At 35.1% G+C, this 13184-nt stretch overlaps 1 protein-coding gene across 4 annotated transcripts in view; it reads left to right on the top strand.

Annotated features, from left to right (window-relative positions):
• The window catches only part of ksr2 (kinase suppressor of ras 2), a 105292-nt gene extending 96240 nt beyond the window's left edge, over window positions 1-9052 (top strand). For 2 of the 4 annotated variants that reach the window (XM_016572756.1, XM_016572755.1), the window contains exons 20-22: window positions 341-470; window positions 716-849; window positions 2442-2986. In XM_016572756.1, coding sequence (XP_016428242.1) covers window positions 341-470; window positions 716-849; window positions 2442-2547 — 370 coding nt within the window. In that variant the 3' untranslated portion in view covers window positions 2548-2986. Of the gene's footprint in view, window positions 1-340; window positions 471-715; window positions 1144-2441; window positions 2987-8249 lie in introns of those variants that run through there. The other 2 variants (XM_016572758.1, XM_016572757.1) reach the window with 2 other exon arrangements.
• Window positions 9053-13184: the final 4132 nt, after the last annotated feature.

The following is a 13184-nucleotide window of genomic DNA, read 5'->3' as shown; positions in this document are numbered from 1 at the left end:
ATTTGGCCACTTTACAAACTTTTTGTATTTAGTAGTTTTACTGTATTTTTAAATCTCTACTATGTATTTTCAGACATTTTGCCCTCACAAGTAAAATGAATCAACACTCATACTCACATTTATACATATAACATTTCCTTTTTTAAAAGTTCTTCACGTGTTTATATTTTATTTAAAAAACGTATTTAAAGACATTAGCCAATTTACAAACCTTTTTTATTTGCTTTTAAAAGGTTTTTTATTATATTAATGACAACATTTTTAGACATTTGTCCCTCACAAGTATAGAGAAACCAGTGCATGCATGCACACTAACACTCATGTGTGTCGTATCTTTCAGCACTATCTGGTACGAGCTCCATGCACGTGAGTGGCTCTTTAAGAATCAGCCAGCTGAAGTCATTATCTGGCAGGTGGGAAGTGGAATGAAGCCCAACCTTACTCAGATCGGCATGGGCAAGGAGATATCCGTGAGTATTCACATGTACCTCAAAGGCTCTGGGGTCCAGACTATATATATGACTTTTCACACAAAGCTGTCACATATAGTGTATGTGTCATATGAACTACTTTTATTGTGCTTTTTTCATTTGAGCATGACAGTTCCAAAAGAGGCCATTCACTTTATTTTGTATGGAAAAGATGGATGCTTGACTGGCTTTTAGATCATGTCAAATTAGAACTTCGTACTTGATCAGATTCTTCTTTCCCGTAGGACATCCTGCTGTTCTGTTGGGCGTATGAACAGGAAGAGCGGCCCAGCTTCTCCAAGCTCGTGGAACTACTGGAGAAACTCCCGAAACGCAACCGTCGCCTGTCTCACCCAGTACACTTCTGGAAATCAGCTGAGTATGTGAAATGAGCTAAGCTAAACTCAAAAACGCCTGTTTATAAAATAAACGAAACAAAAAACGCAAACCAATGAGGTAACATTAAAATAGAGTCAGTCAGCGTGACTGAGAGAGTCGCTACTGGATGGTGCATGTATTCTGCTGTATTTAGCTATGTTTCCTAAACGCAGTGATCATTTAGCATATTTAGAGCACCCAGTATTTTCTGGTGTATCATTTGGTCATGAAAAGGAGATGTTTTCTTCTTTTTTTGTTGCTAAATGTATGTTTGATCTGTTTTGCATATATCAACTGCTTGTGATTTTTTTCTCATTATCTTGAATGAGTCCACTTTCAGTGAATGTTGTTTACTTTCGTTGAACCTCTGCAATGCATTTTTATAAACAACTGAAACTAGTGTTCAAGTTTTTGTCTGTATTGTTTTTTTCTTTTTTTGAATTTAGTCATTGGATGAATGTATTTATTTTTTCGATTTTGACAAATGTACCCTTTGGAGTTGTTTTTACACTTGTTTGTTTTCTCTCATTCACGCTGTATCAGTGTTTCTCCGAATTCCATCCTGTCGTCTGAATTTTCCGATCACAAAGCTTTACCGTAACGCAGGGAGTATTCCGAGAATGTGAAGACTTTTTCTCCCTTTCTGTTGCGTTGTAGCCGTCACTCATTTACTTGCGTGGTCAGCATCGCCTATATAGAAAGACGCGTTGTTTGTGCGATGGCGCCGTAATTGAACGTGCCTGCCGCGACTCGAGGCACGTATGTATATTATCGACACTTGAATTGTATCATGCCTAACTGTGACAAAAACAGAATTACCTGGGGGTAAACTGCTATTCCTGAGCCTACAAAGAAAAAGGGATAGACATAACAGACTGTATCTATCACACTTACAAAACTTTTCTCATCAGTGCATACTTACGAATGTTTTAGCGTAATTTAAAGCTTTGCTTTGTTTGTACTAGGCTACACATTGTTGTATTGTAGAGAATATAGAGTACCATGAGTAATAGTGCACTATTCACCAAGGCGGCATTTGTATATTATTCTAAATCACATCTCATTAATGTGACTGTTGCATGTTGCAAGTTCTGGAGTGTCCATGTTGTAACACGGAACGGTGATCATGTCAAAATGAGTGTGAAGGTTGGTGTCGCTAGCTAGGTATGGCTTAAACCGAACCGCTATCCCGCTTTCTCCACCATGCACTCTGGGTACAGACAATCTGCTCACTTGTAAAGCCATGGCTTTTGGGTCATAAACGGTGCCAGTGCTCACAAACTTGTTGCTGCTGTTATTTTTGAAGTGCTCAAGTATATTTTAGGATCACAAAAATACAGATGTTGTTAAGTGGGCGTTTATATTTGTACGGTCGACCGTTTTTACATGCATGAAAACATTTTTAGGGGATTTGTCCCCTCAAGTACAGAACCAGACATAGTAGTTTTACAAGCTGTGACGAAATACAATGACGACGTATGTGAGAAACTAATACAAAATGATATTTAAAGTCTGTATCAGGCCTAGTAAGGCACAATTTTAAACCTATAAGTAAATAACTGTGCTATAGTGTTTCTATATTTTTTGAAACGGGGCTACAAGGACGTGTCGGGACAGTGTTTTAACACTGGGAATGATGGGAAATGATGGGATCTTGTTAACAACCATTATTAGCAGCTTCCATATCAGGCCTATTTAACAGGCTGTAGATTTTGCTTAATAATCTATTGCTGTAATTAATATTCCAATCACTCAATCCGACCTCATTGTCATCTATTATATTTCTGCTCCATTATGAATGTATGAATTGTTCTGTGTGTATGTGTGTGTGTGTTGTTGTTAATGTTGTTTTCTTTTCCTTTTTTCTTACTATCCATCCATGCATTTACTCAGTGGTCGTTATCAACACTTCTCCATCGCTCTGGTTTACGTTTCTTTTCTGATATTGTGTGCACGTCTTCGCAGATTTCTTTGATGGCCTCCATGACTGAGTTTTTGTATTATGTATTTGTTGTAAGTATATATAAAGCTTGTATTTACTGATGCCTTATGGTCCATGGCTTTGCGACTGGTACACATCACAAGCTCTTTCTTTGCACTCATCCTTTATGAAAATATATGAAAATAAAAAGGTGTTGATTTTGGACTTTTGTTTTTTGTTCGTCATTTCTTTTTGCTCCTTGTCATGATTCACGTTTTATGTTGATAAAAAAAAATCTATATTACATTATGTAAAAGCTTTAAACCTGAAAAGTAGTTACTGTAAGTAAAGAATGATTTGATTTGAATTATTATAACGAGTTGGATCAGGAACAGAATAAAGCTTTAATATCTTTAGCTTAAACTAAGATAATTTTGTGCAACCACAAAAAAACTGACTAAACTGCATCATAAATATTTTTAAAAAATTAACTGCATCACTTGATAAATTTACAATGAACAAAATGTCTGTTTCAAACATTTTGCAAATTAGATTCATATCTAATTTATCCTAAGACTTCATAGCCGTGGTTTATACTGATTGGAGATAAACATGATTTAACAGGTAATTCTGTCATTTACTCACCCTCATGTTGTTTCAAACCTGTATGAGTTTCTTTCATTTGTCGAGCACAAACAAAGATATTTAGAAGAATGTGGGTAACCTAAGAGTTGACGGTAGCCATTGACTTCCATAGAATGGAAAAAAATACTATAGATGTCAATGGCTACCGTTAACTGTTTGTGTTCAGCAGAATAAAGTGAGGGTGAGTAAATGTTGACATTTTAATTTTTCGGTGAACTATCCTTTTAAAACCATTGATCTATCACTTTTTAATTCAACTGAATTTCCAAAACACCAGTAAGGCTCCACATACAGAGCTAACAGTTACGTGTACTTAAAGAGACAGTTCACGCTGTCTCATGAAAACTCGTTTTGCTCTCATATCATTCTAAACCAAGATTAGATTATATGTTCTTTGTAAACAAAAAGTGAATTCTGAATAATATTCTGGTCTTTTTTTCTCTTTATGCACCTTTTCTGTTCCATGGTAACAGCAGAAAGGGAATCATACGTGTTTGGAATGATATGAGATACAATTTTCATTTTGGGGTGAACTACCGCTTTAAGGATCTGGGCAGAAGACACCACCTGACTGCAAATGTCAAATATCACATCTTTATTGGCTAGTCTTCCTAATGAGAGAATGATCTGCTCCTGTTGCGCCCAATCCTTCCCTCAGCTGATGAGTTTAATTAGGTCAAATCACTGTTTAAAATGGGAAACGAGGTAAGCCTGAAACTCACTACAAATATATTTTTTAAAATTGTGGATTAATATTAATATTTTAAATATTTAATTTAAAATACGATTAATATTAGTTAAATTATGTAAGTATTATGCTTCAAAATTATAATATATAATAAATTATTTTAAACACATATAATGCCTCATCAAAGTACAATTAGTTAGACAATTAGTTAAGTGTCAATGCAAAACAGATTACCTAACGGTGATTATAACTTAAATTGGCTTAAAAAAACTGCCTTTTTTAAAAAAAAAAAAACCTTGGTTTCACTCATCACATAAGAAAAAGTGGCCTGAAGAAATATGCAGAGAACAAACTGACCTGAAACCTCCATCAAGAAGCACCTCTGAGATCCTCCAATTACAGGCAGATGAACTAATTGAATTCCCTGGATCAGAGTCAGAAGGGGGTTAGTGTTTAAGACCCGTGGAGTACTATCATGAAAGACCATAAATTGCCAAGCCACACAAGATTATTAGCAGGGGATCCTTAAATGAATCAGGAGCAGTGAGCAAAGAAAGCGCATGGTAAAGGAAGTGAAATTGGATGTTGTAATTAGCTGTCTTGTCAGTGCACACACCAGATATGCATGTTGTACATATTTCATATTCGATTTAGAGTATATCTGTTCCAAAACCCAGTGAGCTGACTACAGAGGGAGCATTTTAATGTGCAATGGCTTTTTTGAAAGGTAGGCAACTTGACTATGCTGCTTCATGTCATGCAATCCCTGTATTTAAAAAATACAATAAAATAAAGAGAAATATCTATTATAAAAAATACTGAAATAGAATCGTTTAGCATAATTAAAATGTGATTATTTTGCACAATATTTATGAGTGTTCTATGTGTTTTTTTGCTACACGGAATTAAACTGGGTTAGGATTAATATTTTATTTGTGTATTTTAACTAAAAATATAATTCATAGTAGTTAAATTATGTACTTATTATGTTTAAATAATTATTTTATAATATATTATAAATACACATTCATTAGTGCCCCATATAATTACAGGTAAGTTAATTATTTAATTATTAAATAAATTGCATATTAAATAATTATGCTACCAGGCATATATTTTTATGCTCAAGAGAATTGCGTTTTTATGCTGCACTCTTAAAACAATCTTTATTGGCATCAATGGTTCCATGAAGAATCTTTAATATTCATGGAACCTTATCATTGCACAAAAGGTTCTTTAGATTATCAAAATGTTCTTCAAACATGGGCTCCTTTATGACATTTAATGCAAAAAAAAAATACACTCTTATTTTTAAGAGTGTATTGAGTTTTGCATGAGAAACACTATTTATATTACGTTAGTAGTATGACAGAGTTCCATTTAATTATTCATGCTGACTTAGAAGGTAGCTGCCTATGTAGGCGGCAGACAGCAAGGCGGCTCACTAAGTTTTGAAACGGAGCTTATATTTAGAGGCACAGAATCAAAATCTAAAAGAGATAATTTTGTGTTTTGTCCAGTGTGTGATGTGTTAAACTTGACCTTCTGTCTAATAGTTTTGAACCTTCCATTGCCAACTTTTCTCTTTTTCCACTTATAATTTCTCACTCATAATGAGTCTGTCGTTCTGAATGAACTGGGATGCGCAAACCAGGTCTGGAGGTAAACGAAATATCCAGCTCAGTTTGCACTGAAAATGAGCATTTTCCCTCCAATCTAAAGGGTGTCCAGTCACAGGTACTGTATCAATATATGCCTTTTCTACGTGGGAGGACTTTCTGACCAATTTCATGCTTCAGATTTCTAGTTTAAAAGTCATATGCTCAGAAGAGTCGAGGTTTTTCTTTACCTTGCTGAAGACACCCACACACTTCACTGAGCTTGTGCTGATTAGTCACGAACTTGGGCCAAAAAAGAAGAGAGTTGTGAGAATGAGAAAAGGTTGGATTCAAAGATAAGTGATAAAAGAGAGTAATACTGAATCGCACAGCAGGCTGGAGATCCACTAGCAATGACAACGAAAATGCTGACGCAGACTTTTAATGTCTCGTCTTGCGCATTGTTTTATTGTATGTATTTTAGGGTCAAAGGGCCAAAACATACTCCACACAAGTGCACAAATGCAGATGCAAATCCTGTGGCCGAAGCATTGCAAATGCACAGTCCAAACGAGTTTGCATTTTTGCACTACTGCGGCGAAAAACAACTTTATTGCAATACGTTACATGATCAACAAGATACATGATCAACAAGATTTTCCATAGAAGTTCAATAAAATTTACCATAATAGAAGACAGTTCCCAGCTGACAAAAATATGTTCCAAGGACATTTTTCTTACATTCCCATTAAGTTATGAACAAGTTATGTCTGAATGTTCTCTGAACTCTGAACATTCTCTCATTTTTAAAACACTTTTTGGTTGGTTATTTGAACATTATGAGAACATTCAGTTTTATCATTTTGCAAACATGGAACATTCTCCAGTTTTTTAAAACACTTTTTGGTTGGTTATTTGAACATTAAGAGAATATTCAGTTTTATCATTTTGCAAACATGGAAATGTTATTTAAAAAAAGACGAATGTCCAGCTAAACCGTTTCTAAAAAAAAAAAAAAAAAGTGTTAATGTTTTTGTGCTCACAATTTGAGAACATTATTAAAGACCAGATAACTTTGAACAAACATTCTATTAATGTTACTATAAGAATGTTTGCTTGTAACTTTGAGAGAATCTTGCCAGAATGTTAGCCAACGTTCTGAGAATGTTCCCTGTTAGCTGGTTCTACACTAAATTCCCTTTCACATGACTCGTGTTAGGGTTTTGATGCACCTCTCAACATAATCATAATCTGACTTTGCCATGCAAAGTTCTGTGGAAATCATTCATAATTTATATTGTTTGAACTTCAAGTCCCGTTACAATGCTTAACTTTGACGCTTCACTCCTTAGAGTTTAATGCATTTAGAAATTCATGTCATGTGACAAGGCCTTACTGCCCACTATAGCGCCCCCTTGAGGCATTCTCTTGCTGAGGATGTGGCTATCAGTGTTGTGCAATGTTTAAATGCAATGACATAAGAAATAGAGCTCATTTATGAAGGATTTGCAATCACATACTTGTGTAGAGTATGCTTTAATGTGTAAATCTTCATTCAACCAATTTCTGTTAGCAGTAATTTTTCAAATTTAATTTCCTTCAAAAAACAAAAGAAAAAAAACAACTTTTTTTTTTATCCAAAAGTAATTCCATATGCTAAAAGTATGAATGTGATTACTATGAAGAACCTACCTGAGGGCAAAGTTCATTAACTCTCCTGAGCTCAGATGAGGAAATCCTTACAGCTGAGAGTGGGCTGATAGTTACTGACAGTGTACTGTAAATTAAGGAACAGAAAAGAATAATATGAATTTGTTTCTAGCTCTGTTCCAAAACCTAGTGAGCAACCTTGCTGAGAAGTGGCAAATTTCATAACTTTCCTGCAAGCGGTTCTATGGGCTGCCATAGACTTAAGAGCGGAAGAAGAAGGAAGAAGAAGAATAAGAAGAAATCCAACGAATACAATAGGTGCCATCGCATCATCGGTGCTTGGCCCCTTCTAATGTCATAAGAATGTTCCATAAACCTTACTTTAAAAATGTTTTGTCCTAACATTAGTAACATCAGTAAAACTTGTGAGAATGTTCCCTGTTAGAAGGGATGTTGTCTTGTCAACTAGCTGAAATAAAATATTTTAATTTTTAAATATTTTAGTTAATGTTTGTTTTATTAAAAGTGACAATGTTTTTATGCTTTTAGCTTTAGTTAATGATACAAACAGTGATTTGCTTCACTCAGCACAAATAATGCTCTTTACCGCTGATTCCATTTGTTTATGTTAGCATGTTGCTAAGCTAATGACACCGAACTAGTGTGAAACAGCCTTAGAATCAGAACTTCAGAAGGTATGATGTTGCTCTCTACGTTTAGGAACAGTTTTTTATGTCATATCCATGCATGTGATGCCCTTAAAAAAGTCTAGCTAGGCAGCTCACTAGGTTTTGGAGGTAATGTGTTTGTGTGTATTTTTTCATGTAACCCATCAGAAGCGGAAGACACAAACATAATTGCTCGTGCTGGTTTAATTTGATCTGTTTTCCTTTTCATAGGCTGTGACGGCGATGGGTTCCTGTTCTTCAGAAGGCCTTTCTTTCTCTCATTGTCTCATCTGGACTGCATTCTAACACCCAATCAAGCCCTGGACCGAGCTCTTACCTCATCAGTCACGTGACAGGAAATCATGGCGATGGCTTCCTGTGATACTTAGGATCGATGGACTGAGTTCAGTATAGAGAGCCCTTGCTTTGTTAGTCTATGCAGAATATGGCCGGTACCTTTGGTTAGATTTTGATTTAGGTTTTAAAAAGAGGCTGCATCTTCTTCGTAATCTGTGTACACAAAGTCAATATCTGTCCTCCATTCCAAACATGTCTACTATCAACATCACAGCCATTCAGGAGTTGCATTAAAGGTGAAGTGTGTCATTTTTTATATTAAAATACTTTAATATACAGGTTTAATGAGCAAAGACAAGCTATTTGTAGCATGATTTCCTTGTGTAGCTTTCCAAACATTTGCTCTGTTTGTATGATTGATCTGAAACAGCAACATTAATTCAAACAATGGAGTAATTTTGCGGATGAGGCACCTGTTTATCTGAACAATTGAATGCAACAGTGACTTTTTCAGCAGCCATGACTCTGGAGGAATTTTACCCATTCATTCCCTCCATAGAGATTTCAAATAATTTTTCAAATAGGGCCTTGAACCAAATCAACCAGCTCTGAGATTAATCACATTACCCTATCTGATTGAAATGAAAGCTATTAGAAAATAAGAAAACAGGCAAAAGACTGTGTACTTGATTATTTAAAGAAGTAAAAAAGTATGATGCATTGCAAATGTATAATAGAACCAGAAATTAATTGAAAGTGACAGTAAATACATTTATAATGTTACAATTTTTTTTTATTTCAAATAAACAGTGAAAAAAAAAGAAGCATATTAGAATGATTTCTGAAGGATGATGTGACACTGAAGAGTGGAGCAAACTTCAGCTTAGACATAACAGGAATAAATTACATTTTAAAATACAGTAAAACATAAAACATTAATTTCACAATATTACTATTTTACTGTATTTACATTTATATATGCACACTTGGTGAGCATAAGAGACTTTCAAAAACATAAAAAGAAATTTACCAACCCCAAAGTTTTGAAAAGTAGTGTATGTAAAGTAGATTAAACTAACTGAACAAATGAGTACATATAATCTTTGTACAGAGGACAACAGTACAACTTAATTAAACCAATCTTAAAAGCAGTTACAAAAAAGAAAAAGAAAGAAATTACTTTTCACCAGCTGGAAAGAATATTTGCTAGGAAAGGATTGTTTGAGAAACCTGTTTGGAAACAGTCATTATTTATGCAATTTCACACTTCACCTTTAATATCTGCTTCATTTAATCTTTTCTGTGCTACATCGCTGCATATGCTATTTTATTGTCAAGGTAACTTCATCCTTTTGCATAAGGTAAAACATACACAAAGGTACGGTCATACTCACCCAATCAATGCTCTGTCTCTGTCGTCTGATGAGTCAGTGTCTGCGCTGGAGCTGTTCAGGTATTCAGCCGCACGAGCCCTCATTTCATTACATTACTCTTTGCACACAGGACAGTAAAATGATCTCACTGACATTTTCTGCCCATTAGACAGACATCACTGTTTTCAGAGAAATCTGCTAGTTGAACTTTAACTTTCAGCATAATAAATGATTGTATTAGTCATACAGGGGAGGTAAGAGGGGGGCAGACAGGTGGGATGTGATTAATTGTAAGTGTGTCTCTTTATGAGTAATGTGTTTTTTTTTCATATAACTTTTATTAATAACCATAATTATCAACAAGCATTTTTATTGGCTTTTGCCAACCATCACAATTACTGTTACTCATAGTTAATATGTTTGGGATCCCACATTGTTTATGCATTGTTTTCAGTGCAATCAGAATTTATGTTTTTGGCCTGGTGTATGATAAAAAGGGGCAAAAATACCTTAGACTTACAATGATGGAAAAAGTCATAGCTAGAGACCTGAACATAGTCACTATGTTAAGCGGTGCAAACACGGCTGTGCAAGAATTGGATCAGAAGTTTACCTGGGCTTTTGGGTATGTTTCTTTTTCCATGTTCCGCTTTGTCTCTCGTGCACAGATTTCAAAGTAAACAATGGTTGTGTTCAGTGTAGATACTGCGTTAGCAATTACCGTACAGTTATCCATAACACCATGGCAACTGCATTGCAATGAGCTAAAAAAACACACAACAGCCTTTTAACCAGATAGCAACACCCTAGCAACCAATGACAAAACCCTACACTGTAAAAAAAAAAAAAAAAAATCCGTAAAAATAGGGCACAATGTACTGTATTAATATGAAGGAATTTTCTGTATTGATTTTTTATTGAGTCTTGCACCTAATTGCATGGTATTTTAGGGTTAACAGAAATGTCCATACAATTAATGGCTAATGCCCTGGCAGAAAATTACCAGTACATTTTCCTTTTTTTTTTTGTTAACAGTGTTACAGAGTTTTCACATTCAAACACCACTCATGCATTCGTAAAATGCATGATATATCAAAAGGCAAAAAAATCCCATAAACGGAAGAACCTGAGTCATAGCTAGAGAACAGAATATCTTAGAAACTAAGCAACAGCTTTGCAACTATCCAGAACACCATAGCAACTGCATAGCAATGCCCTAGTAACCATCTACAACACTCTAAACGTAAAAATTTTGTGGCCACAAAAATGGTCCATTTTCCATTGTCAATAGTGTAGCAATGTATGAAGCACTGCTTACACGGAAGTCAGCAGCTTTCTGTTGAACATGAGCAAAATCTGCATAGGGAACTTTTTCGCCCTTGCGCAAAACTCTCAACTTCCTATCGAAATGAATTGAATTTGCTCGTGAAATTTCACACTCATTTCAACACTGAGTTTTTCATGCATTTTTAAGATGCATGTCATGTAATGCCCAGTAAAACAGATCAGTAGTTCATGTACATTCACATATAAATATTAATGGGGGAAAAAAATGGCATTGTGTATGATTTTATTTGGGGTCAAACTAATAACTTTTATTTAAAAAGTCATCAGCAAACATTACTAGTGGTGTTTCTTAAGCCAAGCATCGCTACTGTACTTAATGTCATGGATCCAACATTGTTTGTGTATTGTTTTCTAAGCTATCAGGCTTACGTTTTTCATCTGGTGGACATTTCAAACAATTTGAATGCACATGAACTAATGATCTGATAAGCAATATGCAAAATAATAATGTTTTTAATGTATGAAGTTTTAACCTTTGCTTTTATAATCTTTCTGAGTGCATGAGTGTGATCTTTAGCATTTGTAGAGCAGGAAGATGGGCTGATTGAGTGGTGTAGCATTAAATAAAAGCTTGTAGCCAACAATAACCTGAACCCACCACACAGTAAACATGCCGCTCAGAAGCATCTGATTAAAATGCGAAGCACTTAATTACTTATGATGGGATGTGTTTACCATCACGTTATGGCATAAAAGAAGCCCCCCCATACATAACAGCTGATTTCATAATTCCACAAGTCATTAACCAACGCAGAATTGTTAATTTTTCAACACGCCCTGCTTTGAGGCACATTTTCATGTAATTTTCAACGTAGGCGAGTGATTTGCTGCTTTGATAATTACCAAATAATTCACATTCTGGATAATTAGACCAAACAACCCTGTGAGCAAGAGAATTCATTAACAATCTTCACCTCTGATGCTTAGTTTGAAAGGCATATCACACATTCTATCTCTCTCATGGCACTCATTTGTAAGACGCTTTGGATATCATCGTATTCTGATTAGCTTTTTTGAACGTTTCCTAGAATCTGTGGAGGAAGAAATCTTTGTTTTTCTTTAATCAGTTCATTACAGTTATTTACATTTCATTTCCTGAGACCCGTTCTGTTGAATGTGATTTAAGTAATGAATTAAACCAAACTTTACTGAAGATTTCCCATCAATCAATATTCTGAAATATGCCCTATGGCCTCCCTGTGTACACAGTGCCGATCTGCCCAAGAGTTTGGCAGTTATTATCAGTAAATACTTAACATTCACATGAAGATTCATACTGTGACCCTTTATGGCTGTTTTTGCTAGAAAGTCCAGCAGCAGACAGAAAAAGATGCTGGTGTGAGAACCTTGAATGTATACCTGAATCATTTATGCTGCATAAAAGGACAAAAGGAAACAATTCATGTAAATCAACATCACTGCACCATCAACTATTGCAAAAATGTACTTAAAAGAATAGTTCACCCAGATAAGAAAATATGCTGAAAATGTACTCACCCTCAGGCCATCCAAGATGTACAGTAGATGTGTTTGTTTGTTCACTGGAACAGAAATTTAGCATTACATCAGTTGCTCACTAATGGATCCTCTGCAGTGAATGGGTGCCGTCAGAATGAGAGTCCAAACAGCTGATAAAAACATCACAATAATCCACACCACTCCAGTCCATCAGTTAACATCTTGTGAAGCAAAAAGCTGCTTGTTTGTAAGAAACAAATCCGTCAATCCGCATTTTAACTTCAAACTGTTGCTTCTGTCTAAAATTCATTATCTATAATATTGCTTTCTCCAGTAAAAACAAAGTCGTTTGTCTGAATCAGGAGAGAAATATGCACAGATCAAACTCCATTTACATGCAAAAACTGTTCTAAACAAATATGTTGGTGAAATATGATTTTGAGGATAATATGGGATGAATTTTTCACTAGAAGTTATTATGTATTATGGTTCAATTGCCTTTTTGACAGATTTGTTTCTTACAAACACACAGCTTTTTGCTTCACAAGTCATTAACTGATGGACTGGAGTGGTGTGGATTATTGTGATGTTTTTATCAGCTTTTTGGAATCTCATTCTGACGGCACCCATTCACTGCAGAGGATCCATTGGTGAGTTAGTGATGTAGTGCTAAATTTCTCCAAAACTGTTC

The sequence above is a fragment of the Sinocyclocheilus rhinocerous genome, unplaced genomic scaffold (assembly GCF_001515625.1).
Source record: "Sinocyclocheilus rhinocerous isolate Xijiao unplaced genomic scaffold, SAMN03320098_v1.1 scaffold352, whole genome shotgun sequence".
NCBI lineage: Eukaryota > Metazoa > Chordata > Actinopteri > Cypriniformes > Cyprinidae > Sinocyclocheilus > Sinocyclocheilus rhinocerous.
Note: the sequence above shows the minus strand (reverse complement) of the source record. Positions and strands in the feature narration are given on the sequence as shown.